The following is a 26,294-nucleotide window of genomic DNA, read 5'->3' as shown; positions in this document are numbered from 1 at the left end:
CTGTTCCACAACTACTAAAGGGTTCAAACTTGTTCTCTCCCACTGGACTCCTGTGAGGTAAAGCAGGCAGTGGACAAAACCACTGTGAGGCAAGGGAGGGGGGGGACTCAAGATTTTTCTAAACTTAAAACACACTTTCATTGCCGTGTCTGCGTTTGTTTTACTATTTACACAATTGTTCCAAGTATATATCAATATCTTACTTAATAGTTTTTAAGGGGGGAGACAACCCTCAGAAAGGGGGATCCTGACCCCCGCGACCCCCCACGAATTCTGCTTATGCTTGCATGAGAGCTATGACGTGAAAATTGGCCTGAAGCCCGGCCCCAGGGGCGGAAATAAGTCGAGTCCCGTCGGACTCGGGCTGAAATGCAGTGCTATATTTGATAATATGGAATTAAATTCCGATAACAATCGAAAGTGTATTTTAATATTTCAGTCATTTAAAACATTTTAGTAAGCCAGCAGAAACCAAGTTTTTTCAAAGACAGAATTATTGGCAATAAGTACGGTAAGGTAAATATTACCGACTATTACCGAATATTTAAAGATTTGCATGTTTCTAATAGCGGATTCGTATTTCACCTTAGGTTGCAACTGTCTGAAACAGTCCACAGAACTTTCAGTACTGTACTTTATTACTTACACTTTAGCAATTTGTGATTATCTTTAACCCCTTCTGTGGCAAACTCAAATAACCACCTATAATGAGCAGTTCTCTTTACAGAGACATACAGTCACAAAAGTAGGTGAACCCTTTTGAATTATCTGGATTTCTGCATACATTTGGCATAAAATGTCATCTGATCCTAATCTAGTTGTTTGGAAGGATCAGACAACCCTATGTGTGGAGGAAAAAAGACACACAAACACACAACAAAGCACACCAACATCAAAACCTCATCCCAACTGGGAAGTATGGTGGAGGGGGAATCATGGTTTGGGGCTGCTACGCTTCCTTAGGGCCTGGAAGGGTTGCAAGAAATTTTGCAGGAGAATGTAAGGCCATCTGTCCACCAATTGAAGCTGAACAGAAGAAGGGTGATGCAGAAGGACAACAACCCAAAGTGCAGAAGTAAATCAACAACAGAATAGCTTCAAAAGAAGAAAATACGGCTTTTGGAATGGCCCAGTCAGAGTCCAACCTGATTGAGATGCTGTGGCATGACCTCAAGAGAGCAATTCCCACCAGACATCACAAGAATATTGCTGAACTGAAACAGTTTTGTAAAGAGGATTGATCCAAAATTTCTCCTGACTGTTGTTCAGCTCTAATCTGCAACTACAGGAAATATTTGGTTGAGGTTATTGCTGCCAAAAGAGTTAACCTGTTATTAAATCCAAAGGTTCACTTTTTCCATCCTGCACTGTGAATGTTTACATGGTGTGTTCACTAAAAACAAAAAAACATGTAATTGTTTGTGTGGTATTAGTTTAAGCGTTACTGTGTTTGTCTATTGTTGGGACTTAGATGAAAATCAGGTCACATTTTATGACCAATTTATGCAGAAATCCAGGTAATTCCACAGGGTTCTACTTCATACTTTTTCCTGCGACTGTATTTTATATTACTTGCATTAGAAACATACACTGGTATTTTTGCTCTTGCAAACATACCTTTAGGGTTTTTAGCATCTGTTTCTACCAGCTTTAATGAAACTATGCCTGGTTTCCTTCGCTTTAATTTGACGCGCACACACCATGCACAAATATTGGCATTATGTGTTAATGAAGATTGTCTTTGATTGCACTTCTGCTGAGCCTCATGTGGTAACTCTTACTTAGCTGGGCCGAGCATGGAACCCATTTTGGCCACTGGTTGACTTATTTCCTGTACTAACAGTCTAACCTGGGAGTCATTTGCTGGCAAGGGCTGGCCATTTTTCTTTCAGCTGGGGCTTTTCTTCACAAACAACAGAGTATACAACATTCTAACCAGCAACAATGTGTAGATACAGTAGAGACAAGTCATTTCACTCTGCCCTTGGGCAGTGTTCAGGGTTTTTAACATAATCAATGTTTCATATTTGTATACACTGAGTGACAACAAACCCACTTCTGGTTTATCCTTCCGTTAGTAGTTAGAGTAGTTCCGACTTTTGCTTTCATGTCGGTGAGTGAAGTATCACGGACTCTGTTTATCGTCATATTTTTGGTTTTACTAATACATCTAGAATTTAACTTAAATTGAGACACGCCTGGTCACATGGTAAAAGATCATAAACATAGTTAAGGTGTTTATATGCCGTTTTCTAGAAGAACACATTCTGTACTTTATTAATCCTGCAAGGGGAAATTCAGTGTTTCAATGTTCTGTCTAGTACTCAAGCTAGTATAGTTGTTTCAAAAACAGGGAAAAGCTCCTTGTCACACTGTGGAAGTGGCCAATGATGTTTATTCAATATCCTTGTGAAATAGATGGTGATTTCAGCTTGATGATGTAGTGAAAACCTTCAGGGCTAGTTGGTTAACTAATGTCACTGGTGAGCTAACCATTAAAATGCATGTCAGCTAGGAATATGTTAGCGCTAGTTAGTCACAGTGGCTATGTGTTTGTACAATAGCCATGATAGCTAAAACAGGCTATGATGGCTCCCTTTGGTTTGGACCCTACGGCTCTCCATTCCCTCAAAGGACAGCACATGTCAAGACAGTTTGCAATTGGCTAACGCAGCAAATTCACATGTCAAAGTTCACCATATTCACTGCAAAATGGCCACTATGCATCACCCAGGTGGGTGCTTCACATTGGTGGTACTTGAAAGAGTTTTTTCACTTCACTCTGAAGTGCTTTGAGTATCTAAGATAAAAGAGCTAGGGATGCACCAATCCAATAGTGATACTGGATATCGGCCCAATACTGCTAATCTGTTGTTGTAACAAGGGGGCCGATGTATTCAATTTATTAACATACCAGTGCGCCAGCAGACCCAAACATTTTGGTTGGAAAGTTAACACAGCGTGGAGGAAGCTAAAAACAAGGGGGCCAACTGTCTGGTGGCATTTGGCACTTGATCAAGCCTGATATGGCCTTACACACTGAGGAATACAGCATTTTAATTGTACGCTGGTATCGGATCTGTATTCAGCATCTGCCAACAGTATAGTCTTCCTATCCAAAGGATCCACAGAATGGCAAGCCTTCGTCTGTATTTTTACCTAAGGTTTTATCCTGTATTTTTAGTTATTACAGCCTAGAAGACATCAGCCACGAGTCCATTAACAAATACCTGTCCAACCTGGTGGAGAGAAGCCTGCGAGACTTGGAGTGCTCTTACTGCATAGAAATAAAAGAGGTGTGTATGTGTATTATCTTTTAAGTAAGTTTGTACTCTGTGAAATCACACACATTTGTTTAACACAAGTTTGTCACATTTTTGTTTCCTTTAATGCTCCAGGATGACCGGACTATTGAGCCACTGACTTATGGTCGCATCGCGTCCTATTACTACCTGAAGCATCCGACTGTTCGCATGTTTAAAGAACGGCTGAGGGCTGAGCTGCCCGTCCAAGAGCTGCTCTCCGTTCTGACAGTGAGTTTCACCACTCATGTCTATCTCATCAATGCCACAATTCTTTTGTTTCTTTCCTTTTATACTGAAACCTGCATATTCAGTGCGGATCTGCAAAACAAGGTGGGTATGTGTGATCTGAATTTGAAATTCAATTCTTTACATTCTGGACTGGGCCTTAAGAGAGGACAGTTATGCGGAGGGTACTCCATTTCACTAATACTTCCATCTAGAGCCATCCATCCATCCATTGTCAACCACTTATCCTGCGAACAGGGTCGCAGGGTTCCATCTAGAGCCAAATATATAAAACAACTGCTGTACAGTTTGCTGCGGGCATAGATGATCCACGGAGGATTTATTCCTCATGATTGTGCAGACTTTCTGACCTTTCCTCTGTATGGGCAAAATTACCACTTATGCCAAGACATGCAGATATCTATGAAAAGTCCTTATTACTCATAGCAGCATATCTGTAGTACGCATAAGACTATAAGAACACTAAAACTGGTTTGCCTGTGTTATGTGGTCTTCTAAATAAATGTAAAAAAAAAAAAATGTAGTGCTGCTAATGAGGTTTAAGGCTTTTAATCCACTTGTGCTATAGTAATTATGATCTGTATAGTCGTATATCTGTATAACCTCTAACATAAAAGGTTGCTGTTTGAAAGACATGGGAGAGTCTTTTATCAGTGAATACATACGTTGTAATATTCTTTTCTTTTTGGTATTTGCCAATACAAGTTACATCAGTTGTGCTAGTTCATGTTCAGGCTTTACTCCCCCCTGTCAAAGTAGCACCTTTGTCTTCAAAGGTTTCATTAACTCTCCTCGTTCTTGGGCTTTGGTGGGATCTGTCGCCCTCTCCCTTTTACTGATTGTCCATGTGCACCCCAGCGCAAGGTCATTCACACTCTGGCTTCTGATTGGTGGGCTTAACACAAGACGTGGTGTTTTCACACCTATCGCTGAAGGGGGATGGTGACACACTCCTTTCTGCCACTGCCGCTAATGGGCCTGTGTATCTGTTTGTAATGATCCATTCATCACTGTAACAAAATCTTCTTTTTAGGCTGCCATTGACTTCCAAAATCAGATTTTCTAAAAGCAACAATAAAAAAAAAAAAAATAGTGATCTGCCATTTTTGTCTTGTTTGAAGACTTATTACACAAAGTACTGTGGTGGTGATGGTGCACTGATCATTTGTGTTACAGCAGGTGTTTCGGTCACTAGTAAAAGTTACTTCAAAGCACGGAGCACTTCCTGCGTGTGTGTATGTGTTTCCAGTATCTTACCCCCAAAATAAACCACAGAAGGCCGACAGATTTATCAAGACAGCATTTTTTAAATTAGTTGTGAAAAAAAATACAACATGGCTGTTAAGAAGTCTAATTTCACACTAGTTATTTTTGATTACTTGTGTGTCATTAGTTCTTAATTAGCTTTAATTCTTTCACTATATTTTCACCATACGGCTCAGACTCTCCGGCTTCAGTAATGATGCTAACATATGGAGAGGAGGCTACAATGAGACAGTTAGCACCCCTCTCCTTTGCACACATGTAGTTAAGAGCATGCCATGCCCGGCTGCCTCCCTCCCCAACAAGCTGTGATACAATAGGCCAGTCACCCTGCCGCCCTGTCCACTCCCCCTCCGTTAGCTACAAAGCACTGGCATGCTCCTCCAGTTCCCCCTAATTGCTGCAGCGTGGCCACTAATGAGCAACACCCACAGCTCGCTGCACCACCACCTCCCACCCCCCTCCTTACACGCTTGTTTTTCACTCTGAGCACTACGCGACCACTCAGCTTGTCTTCCTTTCCTTTCCTGTTGCATTTGTCCTCTGCTTCCTAAGATGGCAGTGTACAGTAAAGTCAAACTGCGACAGACAAGACAGTCCCTTGCGTTGTCATGTACAAATACGCATGCCAGATCAATGAGGGAAACCTGACCTGGTGGTGACATCGAAAAACAACTGCATTGGTGAAAGAGGGTTAGTTGTACTGACAAAGTTAATTTCTGAGTTCTGGGAACCCAGTAGCATCCATGAATAGATGTCTGACAGGGCAATAAACAGGATGGAAACAAAACCACTAGTTAGCCAAACTTTATGTATTTAGAGGACAAAACAGAGGCATCTAGTAAAATACTGCCCTCTTTAAATGTCCATTAAAAACCCCTTCCTGCTTCAATTTTGACCTCCCCTACTTGCTGTAGTTATTTACACACATACACACACACACGCCTGTAGCCTGATAATCAGACTGAATTGCCATTTTCTTTAACTTAATGTATACCAACTCAAAGAGTTGGTCTTTCTGAAAGTTGACTTACAGCGATCTGTACAGCTGCTCCTTTCTCATCAACGCTTACCATTGTTGTGGCCATTTTCCTGTTGCAGTTTTTCGGAAACCTGAAGCAATTCAATTCAGTTCTATTTATAAAGTGCAAAATCATAACAGAAGTTATTTCATTGCGTTTATTTAATAGAGACCCGACCTAGACCCTACTCTTTGTAATATTATTTATAGAGGCCCAACAATTGCAATGAAAAACTCCCTTTTTCCAGGTAGAAACCTCGAGCAGAACCTAGACTCAGGGTGGACGGACTGTCTCGAGCAGTTTGGGGAGGGGGGAGAGAACACAGTAGCACAATGGAAGTTCTTCAAGAGGTGTGAAATAGTAGTAGTGGTAATAATAATTGATATTAAGCAGCAGGCATTTCAAGAAATGAACTAGGCCAGTTCATAAAGCATGTGTGTCCTTCTTCTTTTCAAAAACATAATTTTGTAAAACTACAAATGTGTTTTTGTGGTAATTGTACTCTGGACCTGACCCCCACAGTAAGTCTCAGGTGTGTTTTCCTCCCTCCCTGTCTGTTTTCTCTCTACTGATTGAAAGCTGCAGTCTCTCCCTTTACTTTCGCCTTCCTTTGTCTCTGTAAATGTTACTATCAGAGGGTGTGAGGCGGTGTGGAGCTGTTGGTTAGGATGTCTGCTTAAAGATCTATAGTCTTTCTCTCCAGCACATCCATATGCGGACACAACAGCACTGAAAGATAAATCATTCAGAGGTTATTCCTATCCCTCATCGTAGCCCCCACCGCGCTCAGGTCCTAGCTTCTGAAACACTGGCTTTACTCAGTGATGGATGGAGCCCTAACAGTTCAGGCTGGGGGGAGGCTGTGACAGATGCCTCCAGCACAGCCTGTTGATGGGACTACATTAGCCGAAGTTGAACTGGAGTGAATTAGAGGAGAGGAGCCATGCGTGTCCATGCATCTCTGTATAACAACCGCAAACAAGGCCCAACACACAGCCTCAGCACAAAGAGGACGTTGATGGAGCATTGATGTCAGTTTATTTTCCCAGTGACCCGGTGTGTTTCACTTTATCTTTCTCATTCAGTGTTAGACATTCTCTGAAATGTACTTCAAAATATCATCCCATCTACACCAAGGTAGATTTTTATAAGCAGGTGTGCAGGATTTTGGTAGATTTTGGTGGTTTCCCATAATTAGCCTATAATTTGGATTATTATCAACGCTCACCGCCACATATTGATTTCCTAAATTTTTTACTAGGCATATTTAAAATCATATTTGATTAAGGAGCATATATTAGTGCAGCACCTCCTCGCTCATTCTGTGGGAAACACCGGAAAGTAATACTGTAACGTAACGAGTAACTTAACTAAAGGCCTGCGGCGGTGAAGTAATTTCCACCGAGGCAATATGTTGGGGCATGTATGTGGTATTATCGCATTTTTTATCAATGAAGTAATTTGGTGCCATACAGCAGAGTAAGAGTATCTGTCACCTCACTGCACAGCGAGCCGCTAAGAGCCGCAAGACCATGAGGCAACAACACAAAACACGGCAACTTACAGCTTCAGAGTTTGAAGTCGGGTCACGCACAGCCCATGGTGATCCATCCTTGAACCATTACAGTAATAATAAGTAATAATATAAATTTTTTATGGAGTAACAGTTAACTAGTCATATATTACAATTTCTGAGTAACTTGCTGAACATTGCTTACAGGTAATGTTGATTGTTTATGCAGAAGTTTATGCAGCTCTTTAATGCTTCTGATCTGTATCGCAAAGAGTTTACGAAATAACTTATTATATTATTAGAACCTTGATTAGTAATTTTAGACCGCAGATCGACCACAGAGCATCTTAATAATTGGCCATCAGCCCATAGTAAGCTGTGGGGTCGCTGTCACAAATGTATTATGGACTTAATGAAATGACAAGGTAAAGGGGGTAGCCTACTACTGGCACGCCTTTTTTAACAGCTTGTGACCTATTAATCAGGGAAAATACCTACGATTTTCATAAACATAGCCTATGGCTTATACAGATCAAGTTTGTTAAACACATTCAGCAGATGGATTTATTAGTGGTTTAACTTTGGAAATAATGCTCAGATCACATCTCTGCTATCATAAAATCCTGCGGTTGGTGCGGTTGCACAAGCGAACCACACCAGAGTTCGTTTGAAAGCGCACCGGTCTGCTTTTAGTGCGCACCCGAGTTCGATTGCAGCATTCACATCTGCCCAAACAAACCGCACCAAGGCGGAAAACGAACTCTAGTGCGATTCATCCGAACTAAATGAGGCAGGTGTGAAAGCACCCTTAGACGCCCTGTTTCACTTTTGATCTCCGTCTCTCAGGATGCAGAGGAGTACGCGGAGCTGCCAGTCAGACACAACGAGGACCAGCTGAACAGCCAGCTCGCTCAGCAGCTCCCGCTGCAGGTCAATCCCCACTCCTATGACAGCGCCCACACCAAGGCCCACCTGCTGCTGCAGGCCCACTTCAGCCACGCCCAGCTGCCGTGCAGCGACTACACCACCGATACCAAGACGGTGCTGGACAACGCTATCCGAATCTGTCAGGTAGGATACACAGCTGCAACACTGATTCACAAACCTATGAGGTACCATACCTATATCATATATCACCTTAACACACAGACAAGCACTTGTGATTCAGGCTTTAGGAACAGTTGTTCAATAGCTGTAGATCAAAGTTACTTTTCCAGGTAGTAGGTTTGCCCCAAGTGACCTTTCTCCACTGCTCCAGTATGGCACACTCTGGCCAAACCATGTAGTGCCATGTGCATTTCTCCTGTGATAGATAATATTTAGATTCTGCCTGCCAGCAGGGGCAAAACTGAGCTGTGGCCTTGCACTAAACTGCTTGGCAATATCAATATGTTAGAAAGCTTAACTGCTGTGTCAAGGCATTATGGGATCACTGCAAGTTAAATCAGTATCCAAGGTAAGCAAACATATTTTTTATTTATACTATTATTTAGCATGTTTTTATATCCTATATTTGGCAAAATACCTAAATTTGCTGAAATGTATAAAATATTCAGGTAGCAGGTTTCTGACCATCACTGTCACCAGTTAAAATGACACACGCTGTTTGCAGCAGATTATATCAGCTGGAATTAATTAACTTTAATTCCATTATCTGTTATTTCAGTGGTTTAGAAACATATTTAATTATTTTGAGTTAGACTGAGATAATTGTATTTGTCTAAATATGAACTTAAAACTTTTCCTAAGTTTGATCATTAAGAAGAATCTCTTCCCAGGTGCTGATAAAAGCAGGAACAGACTAAGCTGATTAATGCGTTGTTCACACAGTTGCACTAGTTATTTTATAAATGTGTTAATTCAACACTCCTGGAGTTCAGTAATACACTTTAGATTTTGTCATCATAAAAGTTCCACTATATGTTCAAACCTAAAGGGTTTTAAGAGAATAGTAAAACATGTTTCTAAGCATAAACACTTAACGTTCAGTTGAAATAACAGCTGAGTCCTCTGATGATAGCAGCATTATGTAGAAAGGTCAGAGAGGAATACATAACGAATAGACTTGAATAATGGACTTCATGTGAAGAGTAAGCACATCTTGGGAGCGGTGCGGTGCTATAGATGAAGCAGAGAATAAGAGGGATGTTGCAGGTGATTTGTAGTTGAACTTGCTGATCCATCTCATAAATAACATGATACTCAGAGGTTAGATCTAACACCCAGGTTGCTCATTGTCTGGCAGCCACAATGGGTCTGCTACTCAGTGTTCATATGGTAAGATTTTCTGACAACAAGAAAATGTAGCACCTGGTCAAGTTATCAGAGTCAGTCTAACTTTTTTATTTTTTATCAAAGATTGCCCATGCAGGTTGTTTTGCATCTAAGGTGTGATGTGCTAGCTGGTGTTTATTCAGTTTCTTTGGATGCACTGTTTGAAGTTAGGACCATGTCTTGACGTCTGTAAGCCATTGTCCACAGCTCGGATGGTTGTTTGTGTGTGTCCATATGTACATGTGCTTGTGATTTTCCATGCTGTGTATCTGGCAGTGATATTGCATGGCTCATGGATGTGGTTACTTCTCTGCTGTCCTGCTGCTACCGTTTACTGAAATGGTTCTGGCCTTCAGTTTCTTTATGGTTGTTTTTATTGAATGAATGTATATTTTTATTGATTCTTACAGTGCACATAAAGGGAATGCGACGCTCTGACAGACTGTTGCTGTCCCTGGACAACATGTTAATAGATAGGTATCGATTCTCCTAACAAGCTGCCCCTTTTTCAAATGAATACTTCCAACAAGGCAATGAGCCATGTCACAACGCCCAGAATCTTACAATGACTTTAGCTCCAGAACTCGCCCCTCAGGATGTTACAGATAATGCAACAATATACTAGAAATTACATTTTCCTGAAACAACTGAGAAACTGTCTGTACATAACTATATTTTGATATACATTCTTATAAACAACGTCGCAAAATCTTTGAATATTAGCCGGTGAGCTAACTGTGATGTGGTTTTGCTTTACTTACTATTTCAACGTGTTTACATTGGATTTTAGATGGCTCACAGCGTGGCTGTTGGGATCTCACAATTCTTGTGTTTTGCTTATTGAGGTTTCTTTGTACTGGATGTCACCAGCCACATATGGCTGATAAACTGTTTAACAGATCTTTCTCAGTTTTGATGCTTCATTAATGCATCTTGCTCATCCATGGAAGCATCACTGGAGATAAAGCAGGAAGGCTGGCATCCTAGATGGCTGGAAAACTGGCCTCCGCTGCCCAGCATGCTCTAGTAAAACGTCTGGTCCCTGGACAGTAAGCTCTTCAATATCAGGCTGTGGAAGAGAAACAAAGAAGTGCTGCATAATCTGTCCCCCATAGACCAGGATGGACCTTGCTTTAAAGCCCACATTAGAAAAGTGGAAAAGCAGACTTTTGTTTTGTCACGGTCTGTAATCTTTAAAGTTGTAGTTTTCCAGAAACTAGCATGTACATACAAAAACAGCACAAAAGATGTTAGAGCTAGAGGAAGTTAATAAGTGAAGGGCAACACAGCAGGTCTCTCACAGAGACCACAGAGGTGGAGGTTTTCCCACACCTGATCCAAAACAAACCCTTGGAAAACCCGCCTAAACCTGACATGCATAAATTAATGTTAAAAAAGAAGAGAACCAGTTTGAAAGAAACCCAAAGACAGTCCAAGTTGGACCTGAAGTTAATTAGACCCAATCCGGTGGTGGAGCTAAAAAGAAATAGAACACAAACACATGTGCTCCACCGGCTAACAAGCAGTCATAGTTAAAAAGAGAAGCAAAACATGTCACATCTCAAAAAGATCTTCAACATCCCTGGCAATGAAATTACCGGTGAACACCATAGTTGTTTCTGCCCTGTCTGAGTAATTAACGTTTTCCTTCTGTACTCAAACAGTATCCCACTTTTCCTTTCAAATGTCCCCCCTCTGGACGCTGATTCCCCTTCATGTGGGTTAACATGCTGTGATTCTCATCAGTTAAGCCTGTTGCTGTTGGACCGAAGCGCTGCTGTGACTTCAGCCATATTCTGTCATCAGTTTGCTCAAGCAGCTACTGTGAAATGGAAATCACTCTTAATTTGGACTGCATTAGCATATTGAATACCTTTGCCAGGCCTCATCTGTGCACCCACAGTAGTTTTTAGCCATAGTTACTCTCAGGAAATTACTTTTAGATTAATGAAGTTTGTTGGAGAGCAGCTGAGTTCAGCAACCTCAAACCTCGCGGATGGTGAAGGGAGATTCGCAGGCTGTAGTAGGCTGGCTAGAAATTGGCATGCTCAGTGTTTTTGTATTTCCTCTGCTTCTTCTTGTCCCTCTTCTTCTTCTTCAAGTTCCTCATAAATGGTAAATGTCAGACCCCCTTCAGCCAAAAGGTCGAGGTTTCTAAATCTCACCTATTGCTCAGGCAAGAAAAACTAAACCACTTTGCCAGAAACTTTGAGTTTATGATCTAACACACTTTGTTTCCTGCTCTCCCTCTCAGCAAGTGCTCATTGTCACCTTGCTTTATTTACAGTGGGGAATACCCTTTTGACAGGGGGCAGCGGTGTACTAGCCTCTCAGTCTGCTGTTAGACGTTGTTGCAGCTGCCTCTTCCCCCGGCCGCGAAGTGTCGAATGGGCGTCTTTGAGAAGACGGGGTCGCGGCAAGAGGGACCGGGGTCCTGGCGAGGAGAGCACTATGCAGGCTGTGGCTTCACAGGGCAAGCAGTTGCTGGTTGTGGGTTTGCTGGGTGGGGCTTAGCGGAATGAAGTAGTTTATTTTATGCAACTCGCAAATATATTATTATAAAAATTATGTACACTGGGTGGGTGTTGAATAATAAGTCACTCTGCGATCTGGTGGTGCGGCAGCAGATACCTCTTTTATCTCTTCCCAGAAGGGTGGGTACTATCCTTTAGGATCCATTGGGCTCTGCGTAGGCACCTCACCGCTGTCACTGATGCTTGGGGGATGGGTACCAATGATCTTCTGAGCAGTTTTAATCACCCGCTGCAGAGAACATCATATTAGCTGTGTTGCACGACCTACAAGCAGTTTATACATTATCAAGCTTCCAGCACCTTAGCAAGGTATTTTATTTGTCATTATAAAACACAAAGCTGTACAACAAAATTAAAGTTTGTTGTCCCTTCAGGCTACACACATAGTACTTATAAAACAATATATACAGTTATTTATTTTATGCATACACATAAAGTACACCCAAGAAATAATTCTGTTGTGCCTTTTTGTAAACATCAGCAACAAGATAGTGATGATAATATGGTTTCATCTTCCCATTAAAAAAAATGTCCTTTTTTACTGCGTTCAAGCATCATCGATGGAACAGTCTGATTCCTGTTGCTTGACTCCCATTTCGTCCAGACCTCAGTCAGGACCAGCCTTAAGTCCAAGCTGGGCTCCTATACCGGCTCTCTTTCCTCTTTTCTGGGGCGATCGCAGCACCAAAAATGAAGTGGATTTTGAAGAACCTACCGGCCGCATCATCTGCAAGCGCAGCTGTTGCCATCGTCAGAATCTCCCGATTCAGTCGAATTGAACAATTTTGGCTTAGCCCTTTAACCAACAGACATCATTCAAAGATGTTTCAGCAATAAAAAATAGGAAAAAAGATTAAAACAAAAAGTGTAGCAAAGTTTGAAGGAGCTTCCAGCCTCTGCATCTACATACGCTATTTGTGAGTTTTGCAATGCTGCTTTGTGATGTGCAACCTAGCACAGTATTAAAACTTCCTTCCTGAAGTTAGCACTGACACTTCCATTTTGTGTAATTCAGGCAGTTAGAAGTGTTTTGTGAATACAACTCCTGACATATTAATATCTGTATAGCTAAATGCATCTTGTGCACAGTGCGTGAATAAGGCAGTTGTGAAGGTGTTTGAAAAGGTGCCACTTGCCGTGGTGTTACACTCAGGTTTGGATTTATCACTTTATGGAACAGGGTTGTTCCCAGGGATTTTAGAATTTGTTGTGTGTGGGATCAAACCGGAGACCCAAACCCAGGCCGTGCCTGTGTCTTTAAAGACCTGACAATTGACCACAACGGGTTCTGCCCAACTGTTATTGCAATCTCAGCAGTGCTAACCTTTGAGGGATCTGTGCTCTAAATGGAGGAAGCTGTCAGATTCGCTGTGTCGCCTAGTCTCAGAGGTCTCAGGTCTGGTCTCATCTGTGAGCTGTACCTACAGCTGTATCTCTTTGGCATTTTATATCTAATTGCAGCACACGATGTTCATGGACTCGATGATTGTCACAGTCAGAAAGAGTCAGAGCAATATTTACTGATAAATAACTGAAAAAAACAAACCCAACCCAAGCCTGAAGCTTTACACAACATAATGACCTGGGCAGAACTCTATGGTAAACATGGAGCAACTCAAAAAGTGGCAGAACACAGTTTAAACCCTGCTGGATGACTGAGGCTAAAAATCATGATCTTTCATTTTATTCTTTCTTCTGTTTCTTCTCCTCAGGCAATGCTAGACTTCGCTGCCAATGAAGGTTGGCTAGTTACAGCCATCAGTATATGCAACCTGGTGCAGATGATCGTCCAGGGCCGCTGGCTGCACGACTCCTCATTACTGACGCTGCCACATGTAGAACATCAAGACCTCCATCTGTTCAGGTAAACGACACCACTTCACCACAGCTATACTGTCCGAACAGTCATTTGCGGCTAGCTCTAGGAGCTGGATAGTCTACCGTGTTGTTCCACCAGCTGTGCTTAGAATCAAATTACATCTCACCTTGTATTGATGTCTTCTTCTTCATCCCATGTCATCTACAGTATTCTAGGGCCCCTATTAAAGGATCTATAGCACATGATTTAAAGTGCATGGCAAAAGTGCATTCAGGGCGTGTCCAGCTCCACTTTCACAAGTTAAACGGCGTATAATCTAACATCAAAGAAGTCTCTTAAGTCTCTTGGTCGCTTAATTAATCCTAGGTGTGTTATCTAAGAATTTCTTTGGGCAATGTTTTGCCTTTATTTGAGAGGACAGTGGATAGCGAGAGGAAATGAGGGAGAGAAATGGGACAACATGCAGCAAAGGGCTTTAGGCTGGATTCGAACCACTCTGCTGCAGTAAGGACTCAGCCTTGTACATGCGGCACATATGCACACACATGCAGTCAGACACATATAAATATTACTGGAGTAGTGTTTCCACGCAGGCACCATATGAATTTCCAGGGCTGCATCCAACAGTGTCGAATAATTTTGTACAAAATCAATAAAAATGATTTCCCTGTGGTGAAAGACAGCAGGAAGTGTGGGGTGGGACTTGTTGTGATGCTGCCTCATGGCCGAGCATCTCTCACTTCACTCTCTTCCAATCATTCCACAGGAAATGGACAAACAGGAAGGGAAGAAGCAGTGTGGGAGGTTTCAACGGGCCAATCGAAGGACTTCCTGAGCTGATTGCTGTTTGCAATGGAAAGGAAAGCGTTTTCGCTGCTATCGTCAGCCAGGAGTTTCAATCAAGTCACATTGCCCAGGTAAGAAAACATTATTATATTTTCACACCAACAGCACAAAGTCAGTAAAGTATTCAAACGCTGGAGAATGTTGTTTTTACTACAGAGACAACGGAAAAAATAGATTTCAAGTACTTGAATACTGTACTTGCTTTCCAAAAGTATCTTCAGAATGGGCCTATTCCCACATTTAATGCATGCAGTTTACATACTATCTCACACACACACACACCATTATCAGTGACGTGCCATTGGCAGTCTTGCCACTGTGGTCCCAGGTACCTCCAGGATCCCCAATTACAGCTCCATTGATAGGGTTTACAGCTCCAATTTAAGTGCTAATTGCAGCAGTAATGAGAGTGTCCGGGCACGACGGCAGGCCCTGTGTCTTCACCCAATCAGTGTCCCCGATTTCCTCCTTCCCCACCTTTACACCCCCCACCGCCCTTACCCCCTCCCACAGTGTGGCGGCCTCTCTAATTAAATAATTAGATGTGCAGCAGCGTTTCTGTCTGACTGGCTCAGGGAGAGTAATCCTCACATAAATAGCTTTTGCCGGGTGAATCAGAGAGGCTTTTCTCCTCCTAGCTCTCAATACGCTGCCATGCGCACACACACACACACACACACACACACACACACACAATCACACACACACACCTTCCACCAGTTTTCTTTCACTCTCTGTGCTTTTTTTTCTCAGAATTCTGCACTTCCTTTCTGAGCACCACTTTTAAATGAATAAGAAAAAAACGAGATGAACAGAAAAGGATGGAAAACATACTTTATAAAGAATAACAATGTATAGTTAATTTGAGCCATATGATTAAGAATTAGTTGCATAATTGCAGATCCGGGGTGAAGTGAACTGAGTTTGGTTTGGGTCAAAGTAGCTTTAGGCTGATAGATGAGGCCATTGTGAAGTCGTGGCTGACAGACATCACAGTGTAGAGCCAGCATCGTGATTCCACCATTATTTGGTAACCTTGGTAACTCATATGCCTGTGAGCACGTGATTGGGGGAATTTTCTCTGATATGTTTGACAATGACACGGAGTTAGCTGTCCGGTTGGCGTCTCGGCTGCTGTCTGTGGATCTGTTGGTTCTCTGTGACTGAGAAGCTAAATAAACACACGTGGTTCAGTAAAGTGCAGTATGACTTACTGTCAGTCACCAGAATTAGATTTTTCCCATGTGGGTTCATGACGACACATGATGAAGTCACTAAAACTGTCTAATACATACAGTAAGTTACCTGTGAGTCAGTGTGACTTCACGTTTACACCTCCTGGTTGGTTTGTGATAATGAGGTAGTGTGAACACAAAATGGACCAGAACTGAACAACTAAAAAGAAGCAGATTTTTATGAGAAATACAAAAATCATAGCTCCAATACTTGAGTCTTGTGTCTGGAGTGAACATTTGGAGTGAACGTCTTCAGAAGTTCCTAAGAACCACGATCGACCAAGTTAAGGGTGCAAATTTTGTACGGCCTAATTGACACGGGTAGGGTCCCATTCTGTTGCCACAGGTCTAGTGTCTGGTACACTCTTAGAAGAACAGGTGCTAACTAGAACCATAAAGTGTTCTTCGGCTTGTCCCCATAGGAGGACCCTTTGTTGTTCGTGGTAGAACCAGGGATTCATCTGAATTATAGGACCCGTGGAATCAGCGCCACGACAGATAGGACATAAGTCCGGCACACCAGGCTGTCCTCAGCAGGTGAACTCATTTCATAGCAGAGAGGGAAGAGAAAGAAGACAGTTAGTAGCATCATTTTAAAGTCCACTTACTACACCGGATGATTCATAAGCCGTCTACAAACTTCATAGTAATGCAGGGTCCAATGAAAGCAGTAGGAGTATGCACACATAATAATGGTGACAGTGGATAAGATTGAATAAGCCTGTGCTCCAGCTCCTATATTAAGAGCCTCCACCGGCACACAGACAGGTGAAAGTGATTTTCACATTCATTTATTTAAATAACGCTGGAATACTTTTCAGCAAAAGGAATTTCAGTTGTGAAACGGGTACAAATAATGTTGTCCTCCAAAAGGATATTGAGCTGTAGCTGTCTTTTCCTCCAGACAGAGCTTTTTAGCAGATCTTGGTCACTAAAATTATGAAAAGCTTCCTTGATTTGAGACGTGAGTAAGCCTTGTCCTAGACTAAAAGAAAAGTTGAATAGCCCTCTATGATCAAGTGATTGGTTAGATGTGGAACAGCATATAATAGATACAGTCTCCCTCCTCCTAATCCGTCTCCCTCTTGTCACCGTCTTCTTTGTCCCTCGTCAGGCATGGTCCTTCCTGAGTCATCTCCCCGTGCTGGAGGTTGAGATGAGTGTGAAGGGCTGGTGGGAGGACAGCCAGGAGCAGACGGAGCGTCCCCTGCCTGTAGCAGGACCTAACCTGAGGGAGGAGAGCAGCTGGCTGGATGTCCACGCTGACCAGGAGTACGTCCTACAGGTGTCACTGAGACGCATCAACCTGGGCCAGCAGAGGGTCAGTACGCCCGATGCCAAAACTACTTTCTATCAAGTCATTGGAATGTGTCATTAGAAACTCTGTTGACAAGATACAACTGTGTGAAATGTGTATTAGTGGAAAACATGTGTATCTGCATAGTTACACACCAAATAGGAAGATCTTTGTAAATATTAACTACATGTAATGTGTCGCTATCACCCGACTGCAGTTCCCCTTAGCTCTGCGGAGCTTTTTAGTGAGTTTCAGCTCATTGTTTTGAGCTCACATGTTTCTTGTCTTTAGGGTATTAGTTCCGTCTGTGCACTGTCGTCGTCCATGTTTCCAGCAACAGCAGGCTGCTGTTTCCAGAGACCAGGCTCTGATAAACCCCCTGCGCACGACCTCCTCCGCTCCAAACAGCAGACACACAGTTAGAGACTAGCTGGTGAACATAGTGGAGCGTTCTGCAGCTAGAGAGCCAGGTGTTTTTTGAACAGAGCTAACAGGAGAGTGAATATTAGACATTCATCTAGGGCTGTCGCAGTGAAGTAATGATCTACTGTGGCTCATCAGCCGTATTATTGCCATTTCTGTACAAACAGCAACAACACACCCACGCACCGGTGCGGAGCAGAATGTGCTTCTGTTTAGCCAAAGATTTGCAAAAAGCAACATGAAAAACAAGTTTTACAGGCAAACAACCTACTGCGCTCGGTATTTAGCGCGCTTCAAATGAGGCTTAATGTTCACACAGTTTCTTTTGACTGTCCTTCAATATTACAACATTAGTCCAGTGTCGCCCAGCCTACTAAAGTTAGCTAACCTACAAAAGAAACAGTAAAACAGCATAAAAAACATGGCAGCACACGGTGGTCCGTCCTTGCTCTTGAACCGTTACTGTTACGGCCCTCATGTTGCTTGTCGAATTTCTTAAACATTGATAGATTTATTTAACACAGTGTAAAGCAAGAAGGTATGAACATAGCTTGTTGCAGTTGGTTTGCGAATAGTGCAGTATTTCAATATATCACAACAGCCCTACGACACAAACATGACTCTGCGACTCTGACTCACTCTGTAGCTTCCCGGTTAGGTGCCGTGTAGGATGGGCTTAGCGATATGTTTAATGCTCTGCCTCCCAGACAGACGGGTGAGGCTGTAATTCTCATTACAAACCTGAACATGGCTGCAAACCAGAGGCAGCTTTGCTGTTCCTAGATCTTAGATCAGCTCTACGTTATCAGGCTTAGTTCAACATTCATCAGACTCCGCTGTCATCTGTTAGCTTTAGCAGGAATTTGTTAGTCACAGTTGTGCTTTGAGCTTAATGCTAGAACTGATACGCATGTATAACAGCAAAATAACTTTGGACCAAATTTTGATTATATATATTTGAATGGAGCCACTGTGATCAGTTGTTTCACTCACAGCAGCAAAGTAAAAGTACAATTGATTTGATTTCACTTTATCATCAGAAATTTGTCATGCACCCCATAATGTACACACACATAACAAAAACACAACATTTAACCAAAACAAATACTACAAGCATATATTAGATCAGACATTACGAATAAGTGGCTGCAGTCTGTTACATTACGTTCAGTGCTTAGTCTATACAGGAACACTAAGGACTACTTAGAACCCAAACTCTGTTTGACAGACTGGGAACAAGAGTTGTTTAACCTCGAGCCTGTGGACTCAACTTTGGTGAACACACACACTTGCATGGCTGACCAGTCATTTACCAGGGACCTTAAGTAATGCTGCTCCATACACTGCTGCGTACGGCTGCTTTGCATGTTGGGTGCAGATGCAGTTCTGTCTGAGGAAGATCCTCAGATGGTGTGGATGTTTAAAGGGCTCAGTTACCTTTTCTGAATACACACCTTTTCTGTAGTGAAAGGGTCAAAAAGTTATTGAAAATAAGAAATGTGTTGTGGCTCTTTGGTCTGTTACTTTAAATGGACACACCACACATGTGTATTCAATTCAATTCAATTTTATTTATATAGCGCCAAATCACAACAACAGTTATCTCACAGCGCTTTTCATAAAAGAGCAGGTCTAGACCGTACTCTGTGATGTTATTTACAGAAGCCCAACAGTTCCCACCAAGAGCAGCACTAGGCGACAGAGGCAAGGAAAAACTTCCTTTTAAGAGGCAGAAACCTCGAGCAGAACCATGGCTCAGGGTGGGCGGCCATCTGCCTCGACCGGTTGGGGTGAGAGAGAGAGAGAGAGAGAAAGAGAGAGAGAAGAGAGTGAAAGAGAGAGAGAGAGAGAAAGAGAGAGAGAGAGAGAGAGAGAGAGAGGGATGTAAGGAGAGAGAGGGGAGGGAGGCAGCCTACACAATATACACACAGAGGTACAGACAGCGAAGGTAATGTTGCTATAAACTAAATGAAAAATGGTACAGATATTTATAATAGTGTTAATGGTAACCATCGTAATGTTAATGATTATAATAACAATAAGACCAGCGACAACAGTCGTTGCAGCAGAGGGTGTCGAGCAGGAACACGGGGGCAGCAGGTGACCCGCAACCACAGATCCAGACTCCACAGCTCCAGAGCCAGAAAACCTGCAGGAAGTGATAGGAGGAGAGAGGAGAGGGACGAGAAAGCACAAGACTACCAGAAAGGGGAGAAGTTGTGTTAGTAACATGCAATAATGGGATAAGGTTGCATACAGAGGGAGAGAAAGTAGAGGAGAGAGGAGCTCAGTGCATCATGGGAATGACAAACCAGCACAAACTCACTTTATGATCAGTACGATTGCTTTATCAGCTGTGGTATGTTGTCTAGCATAATACAGTCTTCCCTGTCAGGTATTAATAAAGTTTATCTTGTCTTACAGCTGTAAACGTAAAGGCACTTCAACTGAGATCTAATAATCAAATAAACTTTATATAGTGAGTATGTAAGCCTGTGTATCACCGTGATACTTTACAGTGTGTCTGCTGTTTCAGAGGAAGCAGGACAGTAAGGCCCAGGCTCCCAGGTTTCCCAAGGTGAAGGATGAAGGCTGGTTCCTAGTCCTGGGAGAGGTGGATCACAGGGAGCTGCTGGCTGTCAAACGGACCGGATACGTGCGCAACCACACAGCTGTGTCTGTGGCCTTCTACACACCGGAGAAGACTGGAAAGTAAGCAGTCTTACAAGCTTTCCCTGTACACTCCATACGCAGTGTTTGAAAGGAAACTCCTCAGTAGGTTAGTTTCAGGTCAGACTAGGCGAACTGCATCATTCGCCTGACAACAGGCCATTATAGACCAGCCATTTCACCAGAACATAGATGATTGTTCCTTACTTTTAGATTCCCTACCTCATTATAATGGAAACTAGACTGTGGGAAGTGACCAAACCCCATGAAAACAATGTGTTTGTCCTTCTCTCAATACTTTCTGTCTGTGGCTCCGAGTCTTAAGCCCATTGTTTCCTACTGAACATATAAATCTTAGAAACTGTAGTTTCTAACAAACATTACCCAAACAGAAAGAAATGGTACGTTTGTTGGGGACTACTCAGCAGCAGGACTGTGTGTGTGGGATTGAGTCAGAATAAACTACAGTGTGTGTGTTTGTGGTTTTTAATAGTTTTTGGACAACAATGTAGCTCTATGGCACAGAGGAAGACGATACGTCAGGCTTTGCTGACTATAAGAAAACTACATAATATCACCAGACTGTAACCAAACAGAAAAAAAGACCATTTTATACTGTGAAGAATTAGTCATGAGTCAAATCAGAAACTTCAGATTACTGCATTGCCAGAAACTGCCAGAAATGACCTGAGCAGCTACAACTCAGGTTTGCCCTTGACTTCCTGAGTTTTAGCTGTTGCAAGTTTAAAAACAAATGGCTTTAGAATTTTACAGCACCACTGGGATAAATTTCTGTCTGCTGACTCATGTACCTTCCGGTTTCAGGTGTATCTACACGCTGTACCTGATGAGCGACAGCTACCTGGGTCTGGACCAGCAGTACGAGATCCACCTGAATGTAAAGCCTGCCAGCATCGCTGCTCAGGTCAACACAGAAGTGTCACTTAGTGACTGACCTGTCCCTCAGCTCGGGAACAGAGGAAGCCACCGTCAGCGGCAGTAACACAGTTCCAAGGATGCCTGCAGTGATCAGCAGCTGAGTGGGACGAATCTGAAACACAGGGACTGTGTCCGAGGAGGTCTTCCTCACGCTGTTAGGTGTCGCTGATCTCTGATGATCAGTGCATTCCCGTCATCATTTTGCAATGACGAGTTTACTATTTTGCTGCACCCACTTTGCATCAGCTGATCTGCTTCAGTTACATAGAAGATAACATATGTAATGTGACTGCAGTGCATTCTGGTCTGTTGAACCTGCTGTTAGAGAAAAAGGTACATTAGGTCTAGAAGTATCTCCTGTGATTCTTTCAAACTGAAATAAATATGATCTTCATTTAGTTACTTGCTTTAGTTAAACAGATTTCATGTTTTCAATTAATGGATTTACCTCAAAGCCATCAGTCATCGATCCTTCTGTAACGTCACTGATGGACAGTAGTTATGTCCCATTTTCAGAAGGTGTCTCCTTTAAAGTCTAGAACAAATATGTAAAAACAGAGCAGTGAGGCTGTCCTGTTCCCTTTGTGCCTCTGAAATAAAGTTTTCCCCCCTCGTGATCTGAAAATCCTGATATTCAGATGAACTAGGTCGATTCGATCATCCAACAAGCATGAAGCATGCCGAGGCCTTACATTTGGGTACTGTCGGAAATGATGCTTTGTTGAATTAGTCCAGTCCTCCAAAGACCCCACTTTCAGAAGCCATGTTGAAGGAGGCAGCCCTGAAATGGGACAGAGCCTCTGCCAGTGGAGCATTCACTGCCATTTTGAATGCCACTGTAGTTTGTCTGGGCAAACTGGGCTCCACAACATTTACTCAAAAAAATCAATTCCAGTCAACATCCACGATGTGACAGAGGCTGCTACAGAGTTATGGAACCGTGTCCCCCGTTACCCTTTCATAGGCCGAGGAGAATGGTGTCTCTCTTGGGCAATAGAATCAACCAACGTTCACTATATTCACACAGCGTTTCCACCCTGGCGCGTTCAATTCATAAACTTCTATTGCAGTCACTTTCACTAGCATAACCTAGGCTGTAATATTGCTGGATATTGTGTCAGGAGAATATATATCAACCAGTGAGATGTGGTCAGAACGCGACATGCTTTACAGATTCAGCCTGGTGCTGATTTGTGCTTTACCTGACCAAAGATGTAGATAACAGGTGAACTTATGTTCTAGGGTTTGTTTGTTTTTTTAAAGACAGGAGGAAATAAAATAGACCCCCACAGACACTCTATCCAACTTATAACAACCACTGTGGCTTGTTGGGTTCAGGGTTAACTGCTGCATGGAGTCTGCGGTTCTTGTGACACAATATTTAAAAAATAGCTTTGGTGTATTGAATTGATTTAGAATTAGTTGTTAGTTTAGAAAATCTTAATTGAGACATTGATCCAAAGATAAAACACACATCATTTTGGTTTTGCAGTTTTGTGTCATACGGGAAAAAACTGATTGTTTCCTCTCTGAGCGTGAACCTAGGATGTTGGGTGGCCTGGGCCATAGCAAGGTATCGCCAGTCTTCAGTAGAGCAGGTACCATTACAACACAGTCATGGAGTACAGTATAATGTGTTTCATTAGTAATAAATCACTGAATCAAAGTACTATAGAAAGTACAGTTTAGTTGGTATTGCTAAATGCAGTTGAGTAATGGATGTCCAACAATTAAGTTAAATTTACACAAGTGAGTTAAGTCAGTATAATGAAATATCTTTATGTTGGCATTAATCATCACAGTTAAGTAAAGCTAAACAAACAGGATTTTGTTGAAATGATGTTGCTTCAGTTTAGTTAACTGGACGCTGACCTATTAATTAAATCCAAGTTGACCAGATAATGTTGGAATTGCCTAAAACATCATGTTGGTTGCACATAAGTCAGTTCTCGGCATCATAATAATACTATTTAATTATATCTAACTCAACTCAGTTTGGTGGAAATTGTTGACAGAACTGGATTAAAAAAGTCCCAACAAATTATTTTTTTGAGTGCAGTGTCTTGCCTGTAAAGGGTTACGCCAACAGATGACCACATACAGTGCCTTAGCAACATACTGATGGACTCTAATTCCATCCATCGTCAACCGCTTATCCTGCGTACAGGGTCGCATCTAGGCCGCATGATTTTGGAGGGTTAGGAGGAACCGGAGAGAACCCACGCAGACACGGGGAGATTAATTCCAACTACACCTAATCGATGGTATTTAATTGATGAAAGTAAGTCTGATATTCCCCCTCCTTTTAGCTCTGTTTTTGGTCTCCTCTGGCTCCTGAGGGAAATCACATTATTTTCACAGCGTCATTTGGTACATTTTTAATAAAGAAATCATAGCTTTAACATCGGCGCAGATTGTGTTCGTCGACTCACAGCCGTCGTGCACTTCAACCCTGTTGTTTAAAGTTTTTCTCAATTGCTTAAACACATTTCTTAAAATGATGTCGCTTTTTATTAAAGCTCTAAACACAAATCCACAACTTCTCACCCAATTCCCCAAACATCCTATTTTCAGGTCAAAATGAAGCTCTGCACTCAAAACCATTCAATCTTTGCCCTCTGACAAAACACACAGCTCCTGAAAAACACACACTACAACACAGTTTTACACACTGGTGAGGAAAAAATCAAAACAATACTACAAAAACTGGTTGTTAGTAATGTTGCGTGTGGTTCTCCCCCTCAAAAACTTTTTCACATTATGAACACAGAAGAAATAACCTCCTCCTCTCTGGTGTCCTCTTCCTTCAGATTTATCTGGATTCATTGTTCCTACACTGAATGAACTGACTCCGGCCCTTTTTATCAATCTATTGAAGCTTCTGATTGGTGTGTTATTAATTACGACTGTTTGTGTTTCCACCTGGGTAGCTGTGTGCTAACTGGGCTCAAACTGTGCTGAACAATATTGAATGTCAGCGCTTTCTCAATGACCGCAGGGGTTAAGTTAGTTTCACAGCTGTTACCTTCAATGGCTTCGTCTTAAAGCCTCGATGTCTTCCAGTTTAGAGATATGTTGAAGAGCTAATTAAGGCAGTTTGATCACCTGAAAATCACCAAAGATGGCGATGCACTTTGCAGCACTACGAAATGAATGTCCGTCCGCCACGCCTGTCACGGTAACAGCGTTAGGGGCCGTCTTAAAAGTGCAATACAATCCATTTCAATCATCAATAACTTTTTTTGTTTTTAAACACACAATTTCAAACCACTGCCAATATAGATAGTGACCACCTTTAAACAATTCACACCTGTGAGTTTGTAAAGAAAAGTTCCGAAAAACAAGTATTATTAATTAAATATGCACAGTTCCAAGGTTGTAATTTCAAGAGCCTGCTCATTTATGAATATTGACATCAGATCACCTCTCATCTGTCCTGGACGTTCTTTCACAACTTTCACAGCTGTAAGTTGTTTTTTGTAATGGTTGAATGTTTTTATTAAATGTTGAGAATCGTGGAATTTTACTGTTATCGGGATCAACTTCTACATTTTTGGTATCGTGACATCCCTAAACAGTTGAAGTCTGACGTTTACACACAATATATTCAAACTTAGCTTTTTGTATTTCTTGACATTTAATCCTAGTAAACATTCCCTGTCTTAGGTCAGTGAGGATCACTACTTTAATTTAATAATGTGAATTGTCAGAATAACAGTAGAACAGAGTTCTGTCTGTAGGCCTCGCACACACTTAGGTTTGCCCACAAATTTTCAATTGGATTGATGTAGGGCTGGGCGATACGTCCAAAAATGTTATCACGATAAAAAATTTCATATCGTTCTATATCAATAATTATCAGGATAAATGTCTAATCATTATTTCTTTTAAGTTCAAAGGCTGATTTTTGCTCCTGTGTGAAAGTTGAGGAAACCAGAAGGTTTATTGTGGTTTTTCTTTATGGTCAGAACAATTATGATAAAATCTTTTTTCAGTCCCTTTTCCTCAACAAATAAAATATCTTAATAGATTTTCTTGTGGTTAATGTATAATGTACTGCTGTCGGAGTTTTTTTTTCTCATCGCAGCGTTCACAACCCCTCTCTTTCATTCACTAACCATTTTGTAGAGTTCAGTGCTCTTGTGGTGACCAACATCTGGGAGATGTGTTCTGACCAAATATCTATGAGGCAGCTTCTCGCAGGACCAAGTCAACCCGTGATTCATTTTTCGCATGAGGTAGTGATTTAATGGCGTAAGGAAAGCCCTAGAAGGGTAAGCAATTTGAACTGTGTGAACACAAGTGACTTATTCAAATTGATTCAGAACAAAGTATCTGTTCCAACAGGTTTCTGTATGTGCCCACAACTGATAAATTTAAGTTCAAACTCATGATACACCATTGGAAAGCTTTGTTTGATTCAACCAATGCAGTTTCAGCTTCCTGAAAATGAGCTTCACAGAGAACCTGACATGGTCGTCTCACATCTCCACGCTGCTGAAGAAACGACTTTTATTTCTTGAGGAAGCTTAAGACGGTCAAATTCCCGTGCCGCATTCTTGTGAGCTTTTACAGAGGAGCAACAGAAAACATCCTGACTGGAAACATCACAAACTGGCGTGGGACGTGCACGGCCCAGGACCGGAGGGCTCTGCAGGGTGATTAAACTGCTCAGAAGATCATTGGTACCCATCTCCTGAGCATCAGTGATATCAGTGAGGTGAGGTGACTACGCAGAGCCCAAAGATACTAAAGGACAGAACCCACCCAGCCACAGCCTGTTCACCCTGCTGCCTTCTGGGAAAAGATATAGAAGTATCTGCTGTTGCACCACCAGACTGCAGAGCAGCTTTCCCCCCCCCCAAGCTATCAGACTCTTAAACTCTAATTCATCCTCAGCACTGCTCC

General features: G+C 42.1%; 1 protein-coding gene across 1 annotated transcript in view; it reads left to right on the top strand.

Moving 5' to 3' along the window:
• Nucleotides 1-25,416, top strand: part of ascc3 (activating signal cointegrator 1 complex subunit 3) — a 177,222-nt gene extending 151,806 nt beyond the window's left edge. Inside the window, exons 35-42 of the mRNA XM_038712324.1 lie at nt 3,185-3,296; nt 3,399-3,533; nt 8,196-8,420; nt 13,870-14,021; nt 14,743-14,893; nt 17,172-17,378; nt 20,314-20,489; nt 21,273-25,416. Coding sequence (XP_038568252.1) covers nt 3,185-3,296; nt 3,399-3,533; nt 8,196-8,420; nt 13,870-14,021; nt 14,743-14,893; nt 17,172-17,378; nt 20,314-20,489; nt 21,273-21,402 — 1,288 coding nt within the window. The 3' untranslated portion in view covers nt 21,403-25,416. The remainder of the gene's footprint in view (nt 1-3,184; nt 3,297-3,398; nt 3,534-8,195; nt 8,421-13,869; nt 14,022-14,742; nt 14,894-17,171; nt 17,379-20,313; nt 20,490-21,272) is intronic.
• Nucleotides 25,417-26,294: the final 878 nt, after the last annotated feature.

This window comes from Micropterus salmoides, unplaced genomic scaffold, assembly GCF_014851395.1.
Source record: "Micropterus salmoides isolate LMB-PRFRI ecotype aquatic unplaced genomic scaffold, ASM1485139v1 Ms_hic_scaffold_11, whole genome shotgun sequence".
Classification (NCBI taxonomy): domain Eukaryota; kingdom Metazoa; phylum Chordata; class Actinopteri; order Centrarchiformes; family Centrarchidae; genus Micropterus; species Micropterus salmoides.
This window is presented reverse-complemented; position numbering and strand designations above follow the sequence as displayed.